Genomic DNA, 26,959 nt, shown 5'->3' on the forward strand with positions numbered 1-26,959 from the left:
GGAACTGTCTCCCATTTGTGCACATTGAGAGTGACATGCTACATTCTCCTCACCTAGCTATTAACGGGCAAGGTGCTAGAGGATGAGCGAGAATTTTCTGGGATACTTGGATATTAACTTCTTGTCCGAATAGTGACAAATGTACTGCAGGTATAGGACATATTTTGTTTCCCCTGGAAAATGGGGCAGAGAGGACAGGCTCTTCCTTGACTCCTTTGTATCTTTCATGGGGACTAGCAAGGGCTCTTTCAGGAGAAGGCTTGGGCATTTTGGTGGAGAAAAGATGCTGTGATGGGATTTTGTTCTTCTTTCTTTTCATTGTGTATTGAGTAGCAAGTGTGCTAAGGTACTTCCCTTTGTGACTGGGGATTTGAATGGAGTTTCCTCCTCTTTCCTTGTTTGATACCTGGCCATCTTTTCTTCCTTCTGTTCCTTCCCCTTTCTGTAAGTTCCTGAGTCACAGTGGAACTGATCTATTCAGGTACAAGGACAAACACCACGTGTTTGGAATTTAATTTGGGGGTGAACTTCTAAAATGGTGGGCCCCTCTCTAAAATCAGGAGCTAAGTGTTCGGAGTCACAGTTAGTTGTTATTTATTATTGACCTCGAGGCCAGGGTCCCACTGCACTAGGCACCCTACAAACATATAACCCTGCCCAAAAGAGTTTGTAATTAGGGGTCCGTATCTGTCACAAAAGTCATGAATTCCATGACTTTCTGTGACCTCCATGACTTCTGCAGCAGCCAGTGTGGCTGACCCCAGGGCCATCCAAGCAGCTGGCCCCGGGGACCACCTGAGCAGCAGCCAGTGCGGCTGGCCCCAGAGACCACCCGAGCAGCAGTCCCCGAGGCGACCAGAGCAGCCGCTGCTCCAGCGGCCCCTGGCAGCTAGTGCCGCTGCCCCCCCAGCAGCAACCTCCCCCGGGCACTCCCTCCAGGAGCGGTCCCCATGGCACACACCCCACAGCAGCAGCTCCCCATGGCACCTCAGCAACAGCCCTCGGTGGCACAACCCCTGCAGCAGCAGCCCCTCGGAGCATCCCCCTGCATCTGCGGCCCCCCCGCAGCAGCAGCTGCCCCAAGATTTAGTCAGGGATATTTTTAGTAAAAGTCATGGACAGGGCCATGAATTTTTGTTTATTGCCCATGACCTGACCATGACTTTTACTAAAAATACCCATGATTAAATAGTAGCCTTATTTATAATCTACTGTTGATGCACTGCACTAGTGTTTCAGATTCTGTAGGGCAGCTAAGCCTCAAGAAATAGTTAAAATCAGATATTGACGGCTCAGTTCTCCACCATGTCCAAGCTCAGACACTGTAGAGGTGGGAGGAGGTGCAGGGAGCCGGCCTCAGCTGAATAGTCCTGTGTTAATCAGTCTCAATGGAATTTAGAGTAGCCTGGGGCCTGCTCTAACTTACAGCAGTGGAGAAGCAGGATAGCAGAATTCTGCTCAACCAGACCCCTTCCTCCTCCCTATGCCAGCCGTACACAGTTGAGAGTTCCCTTATGTGAATCCATTCACTTTGTGCTGCCTGGGCCTCCAGCCTCCTGAGTACGCGTGTGTGTGTGCGCACGTGTGCCCACAGCTACACTCCAGAGTGGAGGAGGATGCTCCCTGACTTAGTGATTAAGGGCCAGAGACCTAAAGGCATTTCAGTGTCTAAAGATGCAGATAGGCATCTAGTGGGAGTTAGGCACCTAGGTGCTTTTGACAATCGTTAGGTGCCCCAATACCTTTAAAAATCTGGTGCCCTGTGTGTGTCTGCAGTCCAGCATGGAGGATGTTCTTTTGACCTCCACTTGCTTGTAAAGAAACATAAGCTACTCAATACAGTCAGCTTTGGCCCATAGCGAGACCCTCCTTATCCTCCTGGTTTCGATAGCAGCAAAGATGGTGATCAGTCAGGTGCTACAGGCAAGTAACTTCCTCCAAAGCTAAAACCACCACCACTCTGTAAACTGGGAGGTGTTTCAGAGCGGGCAACTTAAGTGGCCTCAGAAATGTTGTGTTAACACATCACTGGGAGCCTGGAAGTCTTCAGTTAAGACTCAGCATTCATGTAGCAAGTTATCAGCTTTATTGAATATATGTCCTTTGGCTGAACAGAACCAACTACAACTTCCAAAAGTCCTGTCTGAGCATGCACGGGGGCTTGCAAGAAACCTTACATGGGTTCCTGGCTCTACTGTGGTTGTTCCAAAGTTCTGGTTAAGAACAGAGAAGGGTTCTTCCCTAGACATTACAAGGAACAAGAGATCCAAATCTGTATTATTTTGTGAGTATTTCTTTAGTTACCATCCAGAATAATTTATGATCTGTCACTTTTGTTTTACATACACATACACACTCACAAACCATCTTTAAACTTTTTTCCTTTTCCCTTTATTTTGCCACCAGGCGATTGTCCAAGTAGGGCATGAGACATGTTACTTCCTTAACACAAGTTGGCCCAATGAAAGATATTACTTCACCAACCTTAGAATCATAGAAGATTAGGGTTGGAAGAGACCTCAGGAGGTCATCTAGTCCAACCCCTTACTCAAGACAGGACCAACACCAACTAAATCATCCCAGCCAGGACTTTGTCAAGCCAGGCCTTGAAAACCTCTAAGGATGGAGGTTGTCTTCCTTAACACGACAGATAGCTAGTGAGGAAATGACTACCTTCAGAATTCCCTCCTAGCGCACCGTTCCCCTACATTGGGTCTCATTTTCATCACACAGGGTGTTAGGAAACGTGGAAATATCTGCAGCCCAGAAGCTATGGTGAGCCAGGAATTCAAGCAGAATATAACAACATGCTTAATAGGCTGAAAAGCTTTCAGCGAAAATGTGTGTAACATTCCTGATGTTGATAGGTAGTCTGAAGTTTAATCCAAGACCATATCTGGCACTCATGACATGCTTGATAAGGAGGCTGAAACCTCTGCAAGAGAAAAATCACTAGAAGTCTGGATTTAGTTGCTTTAGACTTTGACATCCGTGTCCCCCTTTCATGCTACAATCAATAAACTAGTTCGGCATTCAAGAGAAGTAGCCAATTGCTAATTCTGCATACACGTTTCTGTGTATCTAAGTGTGCCATGTCAGTATGACTTGAATCTGGAAACACACACCAAAAGTCAGTTGGTATTGATTTTCAGAGAGTGCCTCCCTCTCCTGGGAGGCTCCGTACACTGAAATTAGTAGCAAAACGTCATCATTTTTTCAGTTCATAAATGCACTATTGGAATTCTGGTCCTGCAGAATTGCTACTCTTGCTAAGGTAGAGTCAGCTGTGGCATTTTTTATCACGTTCCTTTAAGTCAATATCTATTCTGCAGCTAAATCACTGCAGGTTTTGATCTCCTTGGATCTCTCAAGTTAAGGAGGGTTAGGCTGTGTTACAGATGCTACAAGAAGTTCTGAGTCTTGGGGTGTCTCTCTTCTTTCTGAGTCAGTATAGAACCAGTGCCTTAGCATTGGTGGTATTAAAGGGCATTGTATTGCTGAAGGTGCTGTTGAGATATAAACTAGCATCCTGACCACCTGTATTCATTACAAACCCGTAAGCTTTTTTTCTTTCCTCAAGCATTGGCGTGTTAACCTGGATAGCATTGCCAGTTCTGCCTACTATGCAACTTCAGCAGAATGCAGTACTTTTCCCTTCCTGGATTTAAAAAATTCTTTAGAGTTTTAGTGCACTATTAAACAGGTGCCATCTTTCACTTCAGAGGCAGATGCACTTCAATTGTGGCAAAAGTTATCCTGGTATATTAGATAGAGATCGGAGTGAGTCAAAACCCCACATCTGAGTATCCCCAAAATTTGGTAATGTGTGGATCCAGATCTCTGAATTTGCAGCTCAGACCCATCTCAATATTAACTAGTTTGTAAATCCTTTTGGTATCCTCCCGGATGAAAGAGGCTATATGAATTTAAGATTAGGATCTTTTAACTTTATGCAACTTGAGCTCAATCCTGCATTGTGCTATAATGATAGACTCAAGCAGATCAATCTTTACCTTAACAAAGAGAAGGTTAAGGGGCAAATTGATTACCGTTTATCAGTATCTACACAGGGAACAAATATTTGATAATGGGCTCTTCAGTCTAGCAGACAGAAGTAAAACAAGATGCAATGACTGGAAGCTGAAGCTAGTCAAATTCAGACTGGAAATAAGGCATAAATTTTTAACATGGTAATTAACTATTAGAACAGTTTACTAAGCTTTGTGGTGGACTCTCTGTCACTGGCAATTTGTAAATCAAGATTGGATGTTTTTCTAAAAGATCTGCTCTAGTTCAAACAGGAATTATTGAGGGAAGTTCTATGGCCTGTGCTCTGCAGGTCAGACTAGATGATCACAGTGATCCCTTCTGGCTTTAGAGTCTATGAATCCTGCGAAGTGCTGAGCTCTCTCAACTTCCATTGTAGTCAGACACTTGTCGGATCAAACCCCATCTCATTAGCATTTCTAATATTGAACATTAATTTTAGCTAAATAAAAGTCCCAGCAGTATACAGAATAGATACAATTTTCAAATACGTTTCAGTCTCTTCTGATTTTGTTTTTTGCTCTGCTCACTACTCTAACTCACTAAAGAAACACTAGCAAAATTGTACATACATGCACACGAGTAACCGTGCAGGCAGTGGTATGCCCATATATAGAAACAGGTTGCACACTTGATTACTTGTGCATGTGCACCTTTGCAGGTGCAACCTAGAACCTGAGTTCTAAAATTTGGCCCTAAATCTGTAAACTTCCTCCATCCAGCCTGCCTCCAACCAGGTGTGGTATGTCAGATTAGTTAGTATTTAAGCCTTTACACTCTCTCTTGTAGCCTAAATTCTGTTATATTCTCTAAGGCTGTAGATTTTTGGACTCTGGAAAAAACTGATGGGTTCACCTGCCTGAAAGTTGTATAACCTAGCTATGGTTTAAATAGGATGGATTATTCTAATTACGTCACAAAGAGAGCAAAGAATGTGAAGCCTGTATATGAGGTTTAAATAGGTGCCTCTCACCAAAACCACCACTGGCATTAAGTAGCCTCCCTGTTGGCAGTGCCGGCAGAGGCATAGGATTGAATGGGCTTTGATACTGAATCCTTCCATCCCTAGATCTGCACACCTCGAAACAGTGTTGAGGAGTGCTGGCGGGGCAGTGTGGCGAGACCTACAGTGCCATGAGCCAGGCTCTGCCTATTGTGTAGAAAGAGAAATTTACCCTCAAGGGCAGACAGTCCAACGTCTTCAATGAGCAACTAAAGTTCCTCAGGCAAAAAGAGCATTCAGACTTTGATGCTCTGAGGAGTGACATTACAGCATTTACCTGGCTGATGCATAAAATCTCCCTTTCCTTTCTAAATGGAACATGTATAATATGCTGGTCTCTCCCTGGTTTTCCACCCACTCCTTTTAGAATATGCAACCAAGATCTTGGAGGAGTGAAACTAACTAAATCTCCAGGACATACAGGGACTATCATATTTTTATTTTAACTTCTTTCCATCCCTTTGCTTCAAATGCCCAGGATGACTGAGACACCGTGCTGACTTTCTTCCCTGCAGGATCCATCTGAGTAGTCTATGAAGCAGGAGACATACTGCTCTCCCCACTCTACTGTGCCTAGTGATCAGCACTGTCAATACTAAATACACAACACACAACCAATTTTCTCAGCTAAGTTCTTCCCCCAAATCAATGTAGACTCTATGCTCATAGGGTAGAATTTTCAGAAGCACTCAAGTGATTTAGGAGCCCGAGTGCTACTGAAAGTCAACAGAAAATGTGCTCATCGGTCATTTAGGCATTTCTGAAAATCCCACTCAAAATGTAAACATTCTTCTGAGTCATAAAGTCTATCTCCCCCTTTTCATCTGAATAAACTCACTGGCTGACCTGTAAAATACTCAGACATCCTTTATTTTACTATTTTTTTCTATAAGCCCCTTTCCCCAGACACCTCCGCCAGATTTTAATTCATTCCTTCAAGCACTGGGAAATTCAAAGTCATGTATTATTGTCAAACACTTGCTGCAGGGACCACCTGATGTCAAGACTCAATGACAGAGCTGAAATTCCCTCTTCAGGTTTATCAGGAGACAGTGCTCTGAAGAGCACCTCCTCTCTGGCCAGTTGCTCTGAGATCTGACACAGTCTCTTCTTCACTGTTCCTTGCATGCAGTTTCTCAACCAACTGGTGGGGCTTGCACATTCTCTTAACACATTAGCAAACTACGCTGCTGTTTGTGGTTATTCTTTTCTCATCAATAAGGCTTGAAGTAGGTAGTGCACAAATGTTGAGCTCTCATTCAGAATGGCTCCTAAATATTTTAGTCACCAGGGGCTGTTAAATAACACTTCCTTTGTTTGTTTGCTTCCTACCAGATTGTGGCTGCTATACTTGCTATTGCAGGAATAGTCATGATGACCTATGCTGATGGATTCCACAGCCATTCAGTTATTGGAATAGCACTTGTTGTGGGATCCGCCTCAATGTCTGCTCTTTATAAGGTAAATGCACACAAACCTCTTCAGGCTAAAAAATGCTGACCACCTCGTATTAATGAGCTTGTCCCAACTTACCATTAAATACTGCCTCTCCTAAACTTTATGCAGGGCAACATCCATGCTCTTTTTATGGATACCTGCTATAAGCACAAAGACCAGTTTAACATTGGAGAGAAATATTTATTTATGTTGACAACATCTGTCCCTATTTAAGGAACAATAACTGCCTACTTTTCGGGGGGAAATGACTCGCACCAAATAATCTATCTGCTCCAATGCACTTCAGTGGGAGCTGCAGGTGCTCAGCGCCTCTCAAAATCAGGCACCTTTCATTTAGGTGCCAAATTTTAGCTATCCAAGTCTGAAAATTTTGTCCAAAAGCTTTTTCAAGCTCTCGGCTTTTAAAGTGTCTGCGTATCCTTCTGACTCAGACCCTGATTCAGCAATGTACATAGCATATACCTAACTTTAAGCATTGATTTTTGTGGGAATAATCACATGCTTAAAATTAAGATGCTAGCTTATGTATTTTACTGAATTGGATCATCAGTCTGGGGGCGGGGAAAGGTTCATCTCAGGTTTTACCTTCTGTGAGGTTACTATAAATTCGCCAAAGATTGCAAGAGTCCTCTAGTAAAAAAAGGGAAGTCAAGCCCAGATGCTGTAGCTCTAATGTAAACAACCATAAGAACATTTTTAAAACCCCTAAACTTGAATCAGTCTGTCTTTAGCCCTCAGAAAGGAGGAGTGACAGGCCTAATGCTACTTTTTTGGTCTGTATTTGCTTTTGTTTCTAGGATTTTAATCAGTTTCTCTTTTGTTCAGAACAAGGATTACGGTGTGATTATTGTCAGAAATTACAGGAATGATGGGAAATTAAAGTCCACCCCCTCCTAGTCAGTTCAGACAGAACAGAATTGATTTTCTGCCTTGTGTTTTTGTTTATTGGTGATAAAAGAGGCATATGAAGACATAAATGTCTTGTTATGCACATACCAGATTTTCCCATCACCAATAGCAGGAACAAACAGCTGACACTGGCTTGTTGTTCCAGTCCTCTCCTGCAGCCCCTTAGCCATCTCTGTTACACAGACACATTCACTATCTGTCTCCCCTGTTCTCACTCCTTGTCTTTACTCAGTGAAATAACAAGACAGATTGCCCTGAGGGTGTCAAATGAGAAGCAACTGGAATTCAGATTAATTAAAGACCTTCTGATCCATAATGGACTCACAAAAAGAAAAGGAGTACTTGTGGCACCTTAGAGACTAACAAATTTATTTGAGCATAGGCTTTCGTGAGCTACAGCTCACTTCATCGGATGCATTTGGTGGAAAATACAGAGGGGAGATTGATAGATGGGAGTGTGTATATCAATCTCCCCTCTGTATTCAGCACAGCATCGGATGCTGTACACAGCATCCGATGAAGTGAGCTGTAGCTCACGAAAGCTTATGCTCAAATAAATTTGTTAGTCTCTAAGGTGCCACAAGTACTCCTTTTCTTTTTGCGAATACAGACTAACACGGCTGCTACTCTGAAACCTGTCATAATGGACTCAGAATAACGAGTATGAAAAGTAGCTGCTTTGGCCAGCTCCGACTGTGAAGCCATTTCTGATGGTTTCCTGGCACTAACATGGTTTTGTGTATTGTATTAGTATGTTCTCAGCAGAATAAATTCACTAAATAAAGGAGAAATGGTGGCTAATAGAATCTAACAACAGCAGCACTGCTAGCACAGTAATCTCTTTAGATTTTACTTGATACACACTAGCTTGATATAAGAAAAGAAACTCAGTGTGTTTAAAACCATAGTGAAATAGGAACATAGAACTTGCTATCCTAGAACAGTACAATGGATCAATTAATCGAGCAACATTCAGGCTCCAACTCTTGCCCACATATATTGCATGCATCAGAGCAAGGCAAAAGTTGCAATGCACCTTGGCTAATTTGTGCTTTGCTATGTTGGAGGAGGAAATGTCTTTCTGACCCCAGCTCATGACGGGAAACAAGCCATCTGATAAGTCAATAGGAACACCAAATAAGCCTTCTCTCTCCCATTCATTATATCCCTCTAGCATATCGCCTCTGACTCCTCTTCTCAAAGTAAACAGACAGGGGTTTGCAAATCACCCCTCTTTGTACTGCTGATCATTTCCACTGTCGTTCACTGGGCCTTTTCTGTTCCTGCAGCATCCTCCTGTCTGAGATAAGGTTACCAAATCTCAGTGCCCCCTCGGCTGAAAAAGTGAATGGTGGTCCCTGCTAATGATCAGAATTCGCCTTTTCATTTCTTTAGGGATGATGGGGATGGGTCCATACTCACTGTTAAGGGAAGTGTGATAAAATACTGACATCATGAGCCAGCCATCACTTTCTGTATCTTAAATGTAGCAGGTGGCTTTCTTTTCTACAAAACACTGAAGTCAATGGTGCTACTTCAGATTTACGTAAGTAAACTGAGAGCAAAATTGGGCCCCTCTGTAGTTACATAGGTAGATTGCTTTAAAAATCAATATTTTTCTCCTTTTCTTCCCCATAGACCTAAATCCCTTTAACAAATCACCACCACCAGAAGCGAAGAATCAAATGTTTAACTCTCCCCACCCTCTTTAGTACTTTTAACATAGCATTCTAAGGGGCATGGGGACTGAGATCTGGTCATTAGGGTGTATGGCCTTTCATGGGCAATAGGATTTAGAGAGAGTTCACATACATGCTAGGCGAGTGAAGACTGTTGCCAACTGTCCAGTGGCCCATGAGAGTGGTTTGAGTTCCTAGCAGAGAGAAGAAAATTTACATCATATAACACACTGCCATAATGCAGTGTAATTGGCTTTCTGGTTGGCGGGTGATTGGAAGCAAAGATGATTGGGATTGAAGGGTCATGGCAGCTGAATTGTCATCACATCCCTCAGGGCAATGACTGTAGGTCAGGGCTGAGGCACATTCGTGAGGCGACAGAGGGAGGCTTGTGAGCATGTTGGGAGAGTATAAAAAGTAGCACGTCTTTATGTAATATCTCAGGTATAAAACGCTGCAGCTTTTTTCTCCAGCACAAGATTACTGCTCTCTTTATTTCATTTAGTATATTTACGGAGCTCCCATAGATGTGAGAGATGCTTTACACACACACACATTTTCCCAGGCAGAAAACATTACAATTGAATTAAGGCTGTATGTACATCAGGAACCAAACTTTAAAATCCTTATAAGAATGGTCTAATGAGTGAAAAAAAATCAAAAGCAGGAGACTGAGAGTTATGGTTAATATTACAACCAGGATCAGGGCCTAGCTAAGCAACATGCCAGCCAGACAAAGGAGGTCATGCACATTTATTTGCTCCCCAATTCTTTCATTTTTAGTTTTATTTTTACTTTTTCTAAAGAGAACATTACAAAGAAAAACAGGTTTAAGGGAATATTTTGGGGAAGCCACATGCCACTCCAGAAACTTCTTGTGTAATTCCTTCCTGTTTTGCAGGATAAAAAATGCTGAGCCTCCTCCACATACACAGTTTACGTTGCATTAGTGGTAGCAGCAGCAGACACAATCCTTGCATTAATATAGTGCTAAAGTGGAAAAGGGTCAGCTGATCAGGCATGAGTTAAAGTAAACCCACTTATTTTTTCTCTTGCAGGTTTTGTTCAAACTTCTCCTGGGCAGTGCTAAATTTGGAGAAGCTGCCTTATTCTTGTCTGTGTTAAGTGTTTTCAATGTCCTTTTCATCACCTGTATTCCTGTCATTCTGTACTTTACCAAAGTGGAATACTGGAGCGCTCTTGATGTTATCCCTTGGGGAAACCTTTGTGGATTTTCAATTCTCTTATTGAGTAAGTAAATGCTGTAAATTCATAACACTTCCTGATGGGAGCGGTAGCTTGAGAAATCATCTGGAGGGCCCATTGCACAGCTACAAATGTAGGTCTGGATCCTGTGATTACTGTTGGGAATAATGCTTACTGCCATGCAGGGTCCCACTGACGGCTACAGGACTCTTACAGCACTCGGTAGAAAGGGTTTGCAGGACTGGGCCCATAAAGTTTGTGCTAATGCATACTCATAAACTCTCCTTCTCACAAGTGCAAAATGCCCCTGGTTCTAATGGAATCCCACATGTCTGAAGATGCGGGCTTGTCAACTTTCCCAAGCTAACCAGAGCTCAGCCATGGCCTCACCAACTAGCACTGGTGTCAGTGGGGCTCTTCCCATTGACTTCAATGGTAGTTGGATTTACTCCCTAAATGCATAGAGAAAAGGAGTACTTGTGGCACCTTAGAGACTAACAAATTTATTTGAGCATAAGCTTTCGTGAGATACAGCTCACTTCATCGGATGCATTCAGTCTCTAAGGTGCCACAAGTACTCCTTTTCTTTTTGCGAATACAGACTAACACGGCTGCTACTCTGAAACCTGTCTAAATGCATAGGAACCTCCAAAGACAATCCAGTGTACTGCAGTACTGTTGGTAGTTCAGTAGGTGGCACTCTTTGCTTTAGTTAACGTCAGGGCTGTACTGTGCTACTGAAGGGATTGTGGTTTGTGGATGAGCTGTAAAACAAAAGCCTTGACTACATGTGAGCATTAAAGATGTCGTGCCGCTCTTTGCTAAATTAGAGGTATTAACCCTGGTGCCATGGCCAGATTCTAATTTGGATAATTACATTCTGCCAGCTAAATGTGTCAATTGGAGATAGTATTTTTCCCTTCTTGTCCTAGATTATAATGTAGTTCTTTGTGCTTTCAAACAGTTGCCATGTTCCACTACAGCAGTGGCTGCATTTTAGTTATTAAGCCAAGGCAATAGTTTTATATGAGCAAAGAGTGCAGAATTTGGACTACGGTGTCCTTTGAGTTGAAAAGTGCCATATGCGTGCAAATAGTCATTTCTAGACTATCCAAACATACATTGTGGGTCAGACTCCACCCTCCACTAAGGCATATCCTTAGTGACTTCAGCAGAGTGAGACCAGGAATGAAGTTGGTTCCACAACAGCTATTTATTTGTCATAAAAACTCTATTTTAGTCACTATGTTCTCTATTAAAATGAAATGCTGTTTATCAAACAGGTTGAATATCGCCATGGTTAGATTTACAATATGTGCAGCCATCATCCACACGCAGTTGGTATGCAAAAATGCCTCGAAACAAATGCTTTTTTTACCCAGGATTTCCCAGATGACAACATTAAATTTTAAAATGGGAGGACAGAATGGATAATCGTAGGGAATGGGGACTCTCATGGGGATGTAGTTGTGTTATTGAACACTACTGTGTGATATGGGACGCATTCTGATCTGTATGGCCCCAATCCTGCAATCGTATCCCTGTCAGCAGAGTCCTGTTGAAGTCAGTGGGCCCCAAGGGCCACAGGCTCAAGGGTCTGCCCAGGCAGATCAGATTGCAGGGTAGGGACCTTTGTATACAGGTAACTCCCATTAGTATTTCTGGAAGTTATCTGAAGTCTGGGAAAATGTACCATTAAATACTCTCTTTGTACTGTAAAATAAGCTAAGCTTGGTTTCACAAGAATGGTGTAGCTAAAAATGAAAGTTGTTTTTCTTTCTTACTTTAGCATTCAATATTCTATTAAATTTTGGAATTGCTATTACATATCCTACCTTGATATCTCTTGGAATTGTACTCAGCGTACCTGTCAATGCAAGTAAGAATTTTTAACTTCCCTTTTTATTTTACTATATGTACAAAGCCTATTAATGTTTAAACATTCAACAGAACTAAAAACTAAGAGCTTATCACAGGTGAATATAATGATGTTTTTCTATCCACACACAGATAGAGCAGAGAACAAACTGGCTAAAACAATATATATTTTCCTACATTACATATTATAATATTGGTCTTTAAACTACAGACCTTCCAAAGAAGATAGGATACTGAAAAATAAACTTGATTTGAAGTCAGTCATCCTTGTGATTGGATGAAAACTAATAGCTGAAGAAATGTACAACTAATTGAGTTCTTCACCAGTTCAAAGGAATGTGTCTAATGCTAAACATACTTAGACCAATCATATTACATTTCAAAATGAAATTCTGAGAAATCATATTGGGAGGTGTATAATAGTAACAGGGGTGCTGGAACAATTTTTATAGTGGGCGTGCTGAGAGCCATTGAACCAAACTGTAAATCCTGGACAAACACATCAAGTCAGGGGGTGCCGCAGTATCCCCCATACTCCTAGCTCCAGCACCTATGAACAGTAATAGTTCAGTCTTGGGCAAGTAAAATATCATTGGTGTTTAACATCCTCAACCATTATGATAAAGATTAGGCAAGATTTTGGCATGGGCTGGTAAATTTTTATGACAATTTTATGAGTCTTCAACCTATAGCTCCTCTCAGACAAGACTTTCCTGAGAGATAAGGGATTAGCAAGAGCAAGCACAGAAACTGGTGCCTGGCCTGGGAGTTTAAGGGGAGAGCTGGTCAGAAAATGGTATTTTCTGTGAAAAATGGCTAAAGAAATGAAAAATTTTCTGAGTTTTCAACAAAATAACAAAAAAGTTTATCAAAACTCAAAAATATTTTTGGCGGCTTAAAAAAATATTGAAATTTTTGAATGAACAAGAAGTTCTGTGCAAATGTTTGCTTTGGGTGTGGGGGGAGTTTAAAGAGGAGCATTTCATCCACTCTATTTATGGGGTTTTAAACCTCCCTTCCATTAGGCAGAGTGGCACAAGCACGTAATGGGAGAAGAATTGTCCAAACTGGGAATCCTATGTCGGCCTCTGCCTCTTTTCTTCTGCAGGAGAATGTAATCTGCCAGCAGGTTTCCCCTCCACTGCCAAGGTTACAAAAGGAAACAAGAAAAACTAAACACTTCAAGCTCCCATGCCTGTCCAAAGGAAAGGGAAACCATTCTAGCAGCTTCTCTGATTCAGAATCTAAGAGAAACAGAATGTGCCTGTCCGTTGCCTCTCCCCTCTTGGTTCTTCATAGTGGGAAGGGTGGTTGGGAGCACCAGAGTTGTCCTCCAGCTCCGCACTCTGAGCATGCACCCACTCTCTGTCTCGCACATACACTTGTTTAACTGGCCCTGTGCCTTTGGGGGACATAGGCTCCTTTCAGATACATTTATTCTCTTCCCCATGTCTCAGCACACAAGGTGATGCGGAATCATGTCTTTGCTTGACATTGGCACTCATGAGGCCTTATAGTCACCAAACATTGTTAGCTCCCCTCTCCTATTATCTATTTTAACCACAGGCTTCTGTATAGCTTGAGGCAGCTAAGGCCCAAAGCTCCTCTCCCCAATGCACAGCTGTGCAGGGGAGAAGATGTGAGCTGCTAATGCAGTGACTGCTCATTACTGCCCTGCAGTTCTCTGCACAGCAGAGCTGCCCCGGGTCCTCTGCAAGAGCACTTTCTGCAGATACTCAGGAAGGGGGAAATGCATATCGACCACCACTCTGCAGCAGGCACTCTGAAGCGAAATTGGGAATGCAATATCTATGGCAGGATTTGGCATTTAAAACTCACAAGTAAAAGTAACTTTTAAGGGAAATAAAATTTGAGACCAAAAACTTTCCAGTGGAGCCTTCGGAAGGTAAGATGTGGTTCTCTCCAGTGAAAAAACAATGTACTCCATAGTACTGTAATTACAAGCGCTCTTTACTACAATGTGTTGTGCCACAAACTTCTTTTCAATGTGATATAGCCGTTAGCAGAGGGCCTCGCGAGTTAAGAGCCTTGGGTTCCACTCCCACTTCAGCCACTGACTTACTGTATATCCTAGGGCAAGTCACTGGATCTCTGGGGTCCACAGCTTTCTCATTTCTCTAATGGAGCAATTGCTTACCTGTCTTCGTATGCCACTTTGAGATTGTCTGCTGCAATGTACATGTGAAATATTGTTACATGTTCAGAGCAGATCTTTATGTGCCAGGGGGTGCTAAATCTTGTCATACCAGGGGCTGCACATTCACACACTAGCAGCTGGTCCAGTGCAGCTCATCTCTAGCATCTTTTGTGCTTCCTCCTGTGGTGCTTCCCAAAAGGCACTGCAGGAATCGGGACAAAGGATTGTAGATCATAGCCAGGCTCTGAGGAGGATGGTCGCAAGTGGCCTAACAAATCTGCCTCCGTGGAGGGAATACAGGGACTAGGCTCAGGCTCAGACCTCCCCTCCCCTGAACTCCAGACACCTGCTAGTGACCATCTTGAGAATCACAACCCAGAAGTAAAAAACCACTATTTGGATAGCTTTACTTGGAACTAATGAACATACTGTTTGTGCAATGTCCTTTGCCATTTAATCCAAGTGTGAGGCTATTTACACTTAAACAATGAAAGGAAAAGCCTAACCTCCTTGCTATAATAATAATAATAATAATAATGAATAATTCAGATAAAAGACCCTCCAGAGCTCAGCACATTTTGAGCTTCTTAGGATACATCTGCACTGGAAAAGGTGTGTTCTTAACTCAGGTTAAAATGACAGTGAAAGTAGGTCAGCTTTTCACGCAGGATAGCAGCGTGTGTTCCTCCCCAGGTTCCCCTATAGGTTGAACTCAAGCTGCTAACTCAAGTTCAAAGCTGAGTTGCCATGTCTTCACTGCTGTCTTAACCTGAGTTAAGAACATAGTGTATTTATTTGCTTATTTTTACTCTTACTTAGAAGAGCCAGGTTAGGGAGGTGAAAAAGAGGCACACCTGAGCTGTGCTGTCAGCAGTCATTGTAAAGCCAGGCTAGGCAGCAGGACTTGCTATACTTTTAAGTAGCTGCCTGTCAGTACTGGCTAGTGTGCAGGGTGAGAGGTGCAGTGTCAGATAGCATCCCTGTCCATATTTACAGCAAATTCTGGCTGCTCTCTGCCCTTGGTAATCTGGACTCACTGAATGTCCAGGTTAAACTAACAGGGAGAGCTCTAGCCCAACAAGTCTGTCTCTAACATGCTTGTTCTCCAATGTTTCATGTCCAGAAGTCCACTAGTTCAAAGCGAGCGAGACCCCACCTATATTAAAAGCCTGCCCTGTGCTGCTTCTCTGCAAACAACGTACTGCAGAGTGTGTGTGTGTGAGAGAGAGAGATGCTGCCCCAATGCCGTGTGCCTTTTAATAATATCAGTTCAATGTTTCATACAGTTGTTGATCACTACACGAGTGAAATTGTCTTCAACAGTGTCCGTGTAATTGCCATTGTCATCATTGGCCTGGGCTTCCTCTTATTGCTTCTACCTGAGGAATGGGATGTCTGGTTAATGAAGCTCCTCACCCGCCTCAAAGTGCGGAAGAAGGAAGAGATCCCCGAGGGGAACGGAGACATTGTTTCTGGACTGCAGAGCAAAAGCAGGAGAACTCGCCCTTCCATGTCATCCTTCACTCATTAATGTTATTTTTATTGAAACTCTGTGATTAACATTGTATGTTATGATTCAAGGGTCTTTTCTTGCGAAGCACATATGTCCAGTATAGTGTATATACCTGTACAGTTTTGATATGATACAGTCTAAGGCATCAAGTTTTGGCATGTCCAATTTGCTTGCACTTTTTTCACATCAGACCTTTCACTTAGAAGTACCACTTTAAAAAAAAATCAAAACAAGAACCTCTCTCCTCTTTTTTCAGTGAATGTAATGTATAGTCAAATTATATCATTTTAAAGATCAGTTTTCATGAGAAGCAGAGCAGATATTTTGAACATTAGAAACTGAATGACGCATCACACAGTGTGATTTAAAATGAGCAGATGCTATGCTACGTCATATGTTTATTTTCTACCAGAGCTCTACTCGCAACTCTAAAAGTTTTCAAAAAAACAAAAGCAAATATTTTTGGGAAGGTGGGACAGGAGCGAGAGGGAGATTAGGAAACTGCTCCGTGAAGATGAGTGCACTTTGTGCCAGGACAAGAGTGAGGTTCAAGTGCTAAAAGGCTTGCACTGAAGTAATACAGGAGAAGCAGGCAAGAGCCCAGCCTCCTTATACTGCACATGACTGCACTCCACGTTTAAGATCATGCAAGAGACATACAGTGCCTTTTACAGAATCCTAGTCTTTAGCCGTGTAGAACCAGGTCACTGCAAGTAGCTTCTGTCATTTTACAATATAAGGGGCCCACAGTGCTCCTAAAACTCCCGTTGAAGTCAACAAGTGCCCACTATGAGTCACAGACTTTATTGGGAATTTAGGAGGCTGCGACACTGCAAGTTCATGCCCTGTGTACCTGATTCTCTTCTCACTTGCACAGATTTTACCCCCATGTGGAGTTACTCTTGATTTACACTGGTGTGAATAAGAGGAAAACTTTACTTAAAATAAAATTAACAAGGAAGCTGACAGCCAGGTCTAGAAAAACACGGTTCGTGCTGTATAGTATGAGCCCAACGAGGTGAATTCCCAGTTGCTTTTACTCTACAGTTGGGAGTTTTAAAAAGAAATGTAAGATATTTACATCAAATGTAATGTAACACCTTTTTATGAAACTTGTAAGCACCAGATGTTTACTTATGCGATTTAGGTTCGCCATTAAATTTCTATCTGTGATAGATCACATGCTATGTAAAAAGGAAACAAAGTTATACTTTACTATTTTTGAAGTTTACATCGTTGCATACAAAATTAAAATGTTATTTTCAACTATTGCCATAAACTGATGGTACCTGCTGTCACGGAGGCATACTTTGGCGTTCACTTTGAAACTTTTTCAGCAAATGAATTTCAGAGTCCATTATCTGTTTGGCAGAACTAATAAAAGGTTTAAAAAAAATCCTAAATCAATGACTTCTATGTTTTTTCTTCCTGCCGCGCCGCCCCCCCCCCCCCAACTTTAATAATTTAATTTGTTCTGTTTGAAATATTTTATCAAAACTGATGAAGGAGGAGGGAGATGAAATACAAAAATATGGCCCCCCTCCTGCAAAGGGCTCTGCAACCACAGAGTCTTACTCCCCCCTGGAGAGCCCAACTGACTTGGGATACAAAACTACATGCCTGCACCTCCAAAGAGATTCGTAAGTGTGGTCTCATAGTGGCACCTGGAGTCCCATGGAGTCAACAAGACTCCCTGTGGGTGTAAGGGGCCATTACTGACTGATCCCTTTGCAAGAGCAGGACCCATAACTATGGGCCCACTTTGGACAGGATACTGTATTTAGTCACCAGTCAGAAAAACAGAAGCCCAGCAGGAAACACATAGGGTAAAAGTTGTCCATCCAAATCCTGACATCCTTGAAACCACCAGGGATCATGTTCTATAGGCCCTTTGCGATGAATATTTCTGATTCAGAGCTTAGTCCACATTATCATCTACATCCCCATCTCTCTCGAGATCTTTAAATACCCACTGCTACAGAGATTGTTATGTGCTAAGAATAATCTGTGGGGGAGGAAGCCTGACTGGGCAAGTAGGTGGTGCCCCTGGGTGGTAGATGGAGCCCCCCCCCTTAGGGGATGCTGGCGCTGTCTCTTCCTCACCCCTGCAGCCTGGGCCATGAGTCCCCCTCCCCAGCCTGGAGGAGTCCCGGGCCAGTCTAAGCCGTGCCATGCCTCCCCTCCCCAGACCCCAAGCCACAGCAGGGAAGCCCCTCAGCAGCTACACAGCTCTTCCCACAACACCTGCCTGGGACCTTTCCCTCACGGATGAGCAGCTCAGCACCTTCTTCCTCTGACAACCGTTTCTGTCTATCTTCCCCCTTCTGATGCTCCGCAAAGTCATGTCATCACAAACTCACCCAAGGCCCCTTTGGCTTTAGAAGCAACTCTTGAGGGCCGCAGCTTCTCAGGCCTGTAGACCCTTCCTTTCACCGTGCAGTGGCCAGACATTCAAAACACAGACATTTCCAGGATGGAATATGCTGCTTCTGGACATTGGTGCCCAGGAAGAATTCCTCTTACTCTTTTTTTCTGATGGATTTACCTGATTGATTTTCCTTCACCAAGTCGAAACTACGGACCAGCTGCTGGCTCTTTTTGCAAATGGACGCCCTCAGGCTAAGCCCCTAGGTATGATGCCGTGATTTGGATTCAAGCTGAGGTTGCTGCAGCCATGGCGCAGAGAACTAACCGCTATAAGACCATGGCCAGCTACCAGGTGCCACGGCTGCTGAGCAGGAAATGCTCAGTTCTGTGCTCTTGGGGAAGCCACCTACCTCACCAATGGCCACAGGTATTAATCAAGTCTCCCCATTATTGTCACAGTTAAAATGGTAACAAAAGGAAAAAAAGACAGGAGACCAGCCTGCTGCCTGTCCGCTTTTCTCTCTTCCTCACCCCTTGACTGATTGTCCTCATGCCCTGGGCCAGAGTATTTCCCATTGTGACTCCAAAACATGCCCCAGCGTGCAGGTCTGGAAGCTGAGCCCAGTCACAGTGGCAGAAGGCGCTGTAGAGGCTTTGACCAGGGCAAGCAGGCAGGGGTGGCCTTGCAGGCTAATTGTCTCTCTGGAGGTGCAGGGGGTGAATGGAAGTTGCCATAGAAGAAAGTGGTGAGGAATGTGCTAGCCAGGCCAGGCATTTCTTTCTTCCCATTCAAAAAGCATTGCCCTCCCACTCAGGTAATCGAACCCTGGTCTCCCACGTGACAGGCGGAGATGCTCACCACTGTACTAACAAGCAGCAAGGCCAGGTTTGCACTGCATGCAACTCTTCGAGACCAGCTATAGCCAGCTTGGGCCCCACCAGGCAGCAACACCCCCTCCTCTCTTCTCCTTCCTGGAGGCTTTGGCTGCAGCAAGAGCACAGGGAAAAGCCCCCGTCCCTCCTCACATGCAGTTGCCTCTCACACTCACCCATAGAAGCTTTTGATAGGCCCCATACAGGTTCCGGGGCCACTGAGGAGGGGGAGTTTGCTACTCACCTTCTTGGGTCCACCAGTAATCTCCCTGGAGTCTACAGAGATTACTGATGAACCCAAGAAGCTGAAAGCACATACTGCCTCCTCAGCTGCCCCGGAACCTGCATGGGACATAATAAAGCAAAACACTCTTTCCCCCCCCCCCCACAAAAAACCCTGCAGCCGTGGGGTCCGGTGGCAGCAACAGTACCAGGGGAGGCAGGGCCGCTCTTGGCCTATTATACCCACAGCCATGGTGTTACCACAGTAAAACATTAACACACCTGATCTTTTCCACCCTGTTTTTGGCAAGATGGGGAACACCCAGGTCGCCCAAAATACAGACCCTACAATCATTGCTGTTTTATTGGTGGAGCATTTACAAACCTACTCTTTCCTTTTTCAAATTAAAAATTCTTGCATCTCGTGGTGTAGCAGGTTTTGCTGTTTTCACATAGCTGCCCCAGAGAATGTCGGGAACAATGCCAAATACCAGGTACCAAAAAAAATCCATTCTTGGTTACATAAGCCCAAGAAATGGGATCTCCTCTTTAATTGCTGTGTTTGAGTCCAATATGTTCCACCAGGCATCCCACAGGATCGGAACCGTTTTAATGTCAGCTTCTTAATACATTTTACTAACAACCAATGTATGTTAAGGCCTTAAATGCCAGTATAGTGCTTAAAACTAGGTAAAGAGAAGAAGTTTGCACCTGGTACTACAGTATCAGTAAGACTGTGGTATGGTGAAATTTTAATAATAAATACTCTAGGTTTAGAAAATCCTTCCCAAGACTGACTAAAAGAAGGCAAGACACATGATTTATACAGTGCAAAGCATAGCTGGTCCAAGTAGAGCCTGGGCAAACCAGCTCACTGCCTTTGGGTAATTCCAAATTAGGGCTAGCCAAATTGGTTGAAGGAAGCAATAAGACCCAACCTAAATTTCTTCATGAAATACACCACCGGAAGATGAGAACCTGATGAAGACTGGAACTTGATGAAGTGTCAACAAAGGGTGTGTGTGTTTTAAATGATATCTATGCCTTTCTGTAGAGCTGGGGGTTAAGGAGTGGGCCGAGAAGAAGCCAAGAAGGAATGGGAATTATTAGCTCCGGCCCAAAGGGATCAGTTGTAGAGCATATTGTACTGGGAAGAGCTCATGAGATGATCAGGCCGCCATGCTGAGAAGGACAGTGTGTGCTGTCTCAAAGAAGTGCACACAGAACTTGCAGCCCAGGGAGTGTGTGTTGGCAGGAAATGTTATGTTGGCTATTAGTCATCTCTCTCTCTCTCTCACACACACACACACACACACACACACACCAGCTTTCTGTATCCTATCTACTACAGAGCTGAAACAGGTAGAATCCTCTCATGGTGGGAACTGGTGCTTTTAGTACCCTTTATACCACATTAACCCTTTTACAAGGCTATACAGGGGCTAGACCAGAATGAAAATCTCGCTCTGCAGTTAAGGATTTTAATTGCCTCACTTTTGACTTTAGAATCAGCTCTGAAAGTTTCTCTTATTTTTAACTAAAAGTTCTTCAGATCCAGCAAGTTGAGCCCTGTGAGGCTCCTGATCTTCAGTGACCAGCTATAAGAAATGACAAAAAGGTTATGTGAAAAGCAATTGAAAAGCTGGCTACAGAGGGGACGTCAGGCAGCAGAGCCTCCAAGCCTAGGCCGAGGGAACTGGGACCAGGAGAAACAAGCACCTGGCCGAGAGCAAGTTGGAAAAGGGGAGCACTGCTGCACTGAGGGACTGTCACTCTTGTCCCCAGATGCTGCAGTCTGCACTCCCCACCCCACCCAATGGCTTCTAAGGCTGGCTATGCTACATCCAGAATAGCTGTGCAGCCTCCTCCCAGCACTAGCTCTGCTCATAACACCAGCAGCCCCAAAGGGCCTCTCCCAGCCCAACCCTATCTGCCTCCCCTTTCGGCTGCTCTCCTTTTTCAGGTGTGAGCTGGACTAGTTCCCCTCATCCTGCACTATGGCTTCCTCCACCCTTCAGGGACCATGCCTGACCGCTCTCATACCTTGCTGCCAGGTGTTGCCCCTGCACCAGTTCCCTGGCTGTTTGCAGGCCGCTGCTCACACTGCCACTAGCTATTCCTGGTTACTATGGATCACTTAGTGGCCCCCCCCCTTCATCAGGTGCAGACTTGGCTCCTCCATCCTGGGATGACCTGTGGCCCAATCTTTGCCCTCTAGGTCATCTGAAATGTGTGTGTGGAGGTCAGGGAGACCCCATAATGAATCAGCAGGTTCATTAAAAGAGTACATGAAATAGCTCTATGGACTGTACATAATATCAGTGTCTTAGTCGGACTGTACATAATAGCACAGTGTCTTAGTCACTTATTTCCCCTGCTGCAAAACATTGTGCTACGTTATTTCAGTGAAGTAGTGACAGTCGCCCTCCTCCCCCACAAGTCTTTTTTCTGGTCTGTTTTTTGTAGCATTGCATTGTGGCGGACTCCTGCTTTTATCAGTATTTTTAGTCCTAGGTCTCCACACTTGATACTTTCATCAGCCCATGATTTGGAGCTATGCTCATTATTTTGAATGTTTCTTCTATTCTGTCGAACTGGCTGTGTTTGTGTCAACAGGGAGATGCTATGGGGAACAGCTGCAAAAAGACCCAGAGTTAGCCAAATATTCAATGAATGAAGATAAGAAATTGAAAATTTACTTGAGCCTCCTGATCGCACCCACCTGAGGACTTGGGGTACATTAGTTAGATTTGAAGAGCACAAAGTGCCAGGGTAGGGAGATTTCAGAGTAGCAGCTGTGTTAGTCTGTATTGGCAAAAAGAAAAGGAGTACTTGTGGCACCTTAGACACTAAAATTTATTTGAGCATAAGCTTTCGTGAGCTACAGGAGATTGCTCCCTGGGACTCAGAATGGATGAGCCTCCTGCCCCAATCCCACACTTAATTCCTTAAGATCTCCTGACTTCAAGGACTCTGAGCAGGAGTTTGCAAGTGATCACCTCACAGGGAAGAGCCTCAACTCCCTCAAGAGTGCCAGGAGGAGGAGGAACAGATTGAACAACTCCTGCGGCTCTCTCTGCCTCATCAGAGGATGAGGCAGCGGCACCGGTCTCACCACTGCCACCAAGTCACTACCCAAACAGTTTCTGGACCTCATAAGGAGGATTGTAGAGCCTCTCTTGATTGCCCTGGAGAATGGTCAGGACCCTACCCACAAGGTGTCCATATTACAGGCCTTAGCAAGGAGGTGCCCTAATCAAGGAAGCCATATTAGAACCAGTCAAAGCAATTTGGAACACTCCAGCCACCTGTGCCCTGACTCCAAAAAAGGATGGAGAAAAAGTACTTTGTTCCAGCTAAAGGGGAAAAGTATTTGTTTTCTCACCACATCCTGAATTCCTTAGTTATCCAGGCAATCACTGATCACAGTACACTGCACCAATCTAGATCCATTCCTTCCAACAAGGATGCTAGAAGATTGGATCACCTCAGAAGAAAAAGTTTCTCTTTCACCAGCCTACAATTTCATAGAGCATATTAGCAGGCACTGATGTCTGAATACAACTTTAACAACAACAACAACTTGAGTTTGCTAACAAGCTTCCACAGGAGTTCAGGCCTCAGTTGCAGGCTATTCTTCATGAGGGAAAGCTGATAGCTAGGTCATCCCTCCTGCCACTGTTGGATGTACTGGACACAGCTTCCCAATCCACAGTGACTGCGGTTGTCATGAGATGGGTTTCATGGTTTCACTCCTCTGGTTTTCCCAAGGAAGTTCACGCTACACGGAAGACCTCCTCTTCAAGGGCAACAATCTGCTTAGCAAAAAAAATCAGACTAGTTGTTACACACCTTCAAAGACTCCTGTGCAACTCTCTGCTCCTTGGTTATTTACATCCAGCATCTTGGAGGAAGTACTCCAAACGACCTCCATATAGACAACATCCTGCTCCTCAGCTCTGTTGCTTCTTTGATGGTAACAAGTCCCCCAGGAGGCAACAAAGGGTACACCCCCAATTCACACAGACCCTGCCATAATTTCCTTCGCAGTCCCAGCCTCATACCAAAAAGTCTTTTTGATAGGTCCTTCAAGAGCCACCAGCCAGCCTCCACACTACCAGATACCCTCACCCTCTTCAGTGGCCACCCTGCCAGGTTTTTTTTCCCCCCAATGTGGCAACATATCAAGTCATACAGATGGTTCTTAGAGATCATCTCCATTGGCTACTCCACAGAATTCCTTTCCATCCCTTTCCCTCACAAGAGGACCCTCAAACAGGAAGTAAACTCCCTTGTCCAACTAGAAGCTACAGAGCCCGTGCATCCTCAACAAAAGGAGAAGGGTTTCTATTCCAGATACTTCTTCATTCCTAAAAAGAAGGGAGGCTGTAGACCCATTTTGGATCTCAGACACCTAAATATCTTCAAATCATTCAAGATTCAGGATGACCACCCTGGCCTGTTTAATCCCCTCCCTAAACCAAGGTGCCTGGATTGCAGGTCTTGATTTGAAGGATGCCTGCTTTCATACAGACATTCACCCAATGCACAGGAGGTTCTTGCTCTTTACAGTGGGCCTAGAACATTATCAATACAGAATTCCTCTCTTCGTCTCTCGGCAGCACCAAGAGTTTTCATGAAGGCGCTCTCCATGGTAACAGCATACCTGTGTCACCTGGACAGCCTAGTTTTTCTTTACCCTGATGACTGACTGCTCATGGGGAAATCATCAGTTCTCTCCTTTCTCAGCCTCCTGCACTTCTTAGTACTTCAGTTAAACTTATAAGAATCCACTTTAATCCCCACACAGAATAAAGATTTTTATCAGAGCGATTCTGGACTTGGCCAAAGCATAGAAACCATAGGAGAGAGGGATCTCATCACTCAACTTTGACTGAGCCCTCAGACGACAGCTTGATCATCCTTCCAGGCCATCAGGCATCATGAACTTATGTGACACCATTCACAAGTCTCCATCCTTGGTGCCTTCAGGCATGATTATAGACAGTCTACACTCAGACCAGAGATACCCTAGACAAACCAGTCTCGATTTCCCAGAGCATCCTGGCATCACTCATCTAGTGGGAAAACAAAGACTATGTGTGTAGGGATTCCCTTCATTCCCCCTCCAATCATAAAGAAGCTAGTTACGGATGCTTCCCTATTGGGTAGCACTGCTGGACAACTACATGGCTCTAGGACCCATCAACTATCTAGCACCGAAATATTTTATAGCAATTGGTGTTATGTATAGATAAGATACAGATGTATAGATAAGAGGGTCTACAGGACCTCAAACAGGAATATAAAACAGGATTTTCTTAACATGTTTTTAATTTAATTTTCCTGGGGCTGTATTATTTCTTAAATTAAAATGGAGATGAAATGATTATGCATGCCTGAAGTACAAGCAAAAGTTGATATTCAGAACACTGGAGAAACTGTGCAAAAGAATCTTAACTAGGTAAAAAATGAGTCAGATGTCCCATACTCAGAATTAGGCGATCTGAAAACAGCTTTAAATTATGCCTTCAATTTTTCTAATATTTCAGAATATTTTTAAAACTAAAGCTAAAGCTATATACTGATTATACATCATTAAAATGAGATGCAGAGAACTTTTTCATTCAAATGATACACAAGTATAAGCAAAGTAGATGTGAGTAGCATTCACATAGAGCCTGTGATACTTTCCGATTCCTTCGGAACAGAATAAGACCAACACAGGCTGCCTCCTTGTTAATCAGAATTGCAGTTTTGTTTTGCTTTTGGATGCACAGAGGAGCAAGGATTGTGTCAGACATCCTAGGAGGAAAAAGGTGCCACATACTCCATTTTTCAACATAAGCAGTTTCTCTGTAGCCATTCATCATGTTAATGGAATCCCCCATTGCATTACAGAAATTGTCACATTTCCAAGCAAGACCAAGCTGTATATAGGACAGAGACGTATTGTCCTTGCCCCGTCCTTTGGCTGAAAGATACAAAATGCAGCCTGGAGCAGGTTCAGCAGTGCCTGGGCAGAATTCTATCCTGTAAGAAAGAACTTCACAACATTCTCCCTGGTCAATAAATAACACTGCTATAGGTTTGGGCCTGATTTTCTTCTCATATGCAACAATTGTTCACAGCTTTAACCCCAGTGACCTCAACAGAAGATGCCCTGTTTAGCACCGAGGCCATTTAAGAATTCCCTCTAAAAGTGGTCCCCTCTATCCAGTTTCTGATGAGTTAATCATGCTAGTTTTTATCAGGAATACTTCACTGGTCCTACTTACAGCTGGTAAATCCATTTTTGGGATGAAAGGATTTGGGGCAAGTAGATCCAGAAACAAGGTTCTATAGCAGTAATTTTCAGCTTCTTATCAGAAGGTTTGGATGAGGAACTGGAAGTCAGTATGCTCTGGAGGGAGATTATAAATTTCAAAGCTACACAAAATAAATAAGAAAGCTGATCCTTAGCAACTCACCTGGATGCCCTGAAATGACACAGGACAGGACGCTTACCGAAAACTGAAAAGCAGTTGGTTACTAGTTCTCCTCAGAAGCTGAATCTAGTCCTGAAATCCTTTATTAAACTCCAGCTGAACCTTTGCATTCAACTATTGCACTTCATGACTCAACAGCTTCACTCATTACCTTCTGTTCACACAAAACACAGCCAATGAAATACAGGCATTTTCCATGAGAGGGTATTGCTGATAAGTGCCCAAGGAAAACATTACATAAATTTGTTCCAAAAACCAGTGTGGATTTCCATAGCAACCAGGCGATCATCCTACCACATTTCCATCCAAATCCAAAAAAATCACAAAAGGAAAGGGAGATGCATAGATATCAGAGAGAGGCACTTAACATGTATTTGGCAAAAATCCACTAGGAAAAATCAAATGACTTTTTTGCAACCAGTAAAGGACTGGCAGCTTCAAAAACGATCCTTGCCAGAGAGATTGTAAAATGTATCACTGGGAGACACTGTAGCTAAGATCACTTTTGTGTCTCCCCATAGTACCCTGCAAATGGTCAGCCAGCTGGGGAAATCAAAGCTGCAGCCTGCATTTTATGAATTCTGCCAAAACTACAGAGTTCACATGGACACTTAGGCTTCACCGGGGTCCCGGCATTTAGGCCTAGTGCTGAATCAATAGCAAGTAAGAGGACAGAGCCAGCCCAAGGCTTGTGCAGAGTGTGCAGCCACACAAGTCCCCAAGCTCTGGAACAGCATTCCTGGAGAGAATAACTAGAGTGAGTTGACTAAAAGAGCTCCTGCTACAAGCAGGAGAAGGAAGGGGCAAGATTTCAGCAGGACCTAGACCTTTCAATGATTTGCCCTTTTAAGCCGAGATGGAAAAGGACTATTGGTTTTACAACACCTCTATTTTTTTTTTCCTTCAGACCATGGAGAAAAAAAATCCCATGCAACTTCTTTACCCCTTCAATACCAGGTTCATTCTAATTCTAGAGGAAGGATAATTGATGGTGATGGAGTGGGGAGCCAATGCCTTTAATCCTCCTCTCCTTTCTCCAACAGAACAATTCTGCTGCCTCCTCTTACTCCAGAGGCAAAGAGGGGGCAGGATTTTACCCTTTCCATTTTCTTCCTATTTAGAAATGATAAACCTCCTTGGAATTTCTAAACATTAGAG

General features: G+C 43.7%; 1 protein-coding gene across 6 annotated transcripts in view; it reads left to right on the forward strand.

Annotated features, from left to right (window-relative positions):
• SLC35F3 (solute carrier family 35 member F3) overlaps positions 1 to 17,251 on the forward strand; it is a 265,347-nt gene extending 248,096 nt beyond the window's left edge. For 2 of the 6 annotated variants that reach the window (XM_038395729.2, XM_038395730.2), the window contains 4 exons: positions 6,386 to 6,511; positions 10,155 to 10,347; positions 12,092 to 12,181; positions 15,625 to 17,251. In XM_038395729.2, coding sequence (XP_038251657.1) covers positions 6,386 to 6,511; positions 10,155 to 10,347; positions 12,092 to 12,181; positions 15,625 to 15,869 — 654 coding nt within the window. In that variant the 3' untranslated portion in view covers positions 15,870 to 17,251. The remainder of the gene's footprint in view (positions 1 to 6,385; positions 6,512 to 10,154; positions 10,348 to 12,091; positions 12,182 to 15,624) is intronic. The other 4 variants (XM_043511382.1, XM_043511381.1, XM_043511379.1 and 1 more) reach the window with 3 other exon arrangements.
• Positions 17,252 to 26,959: the final 9,708 nt, after the last annotated feature.

This window comes from Dermochelys coriacea, chromosome 3, assembly GCF_009764565.3.
Source record: "Dermochelys coriacea isolate rDerCor1 chromosome 3, rDerCor1.pri.v4, whole genome shotgun sequence".
Classification (NCBI taxonomy): Eukaryota; Metazoa; Chordata; order Testudines; family Dermochelyidae; genus Dermochelys; species Dermochelys coriacea.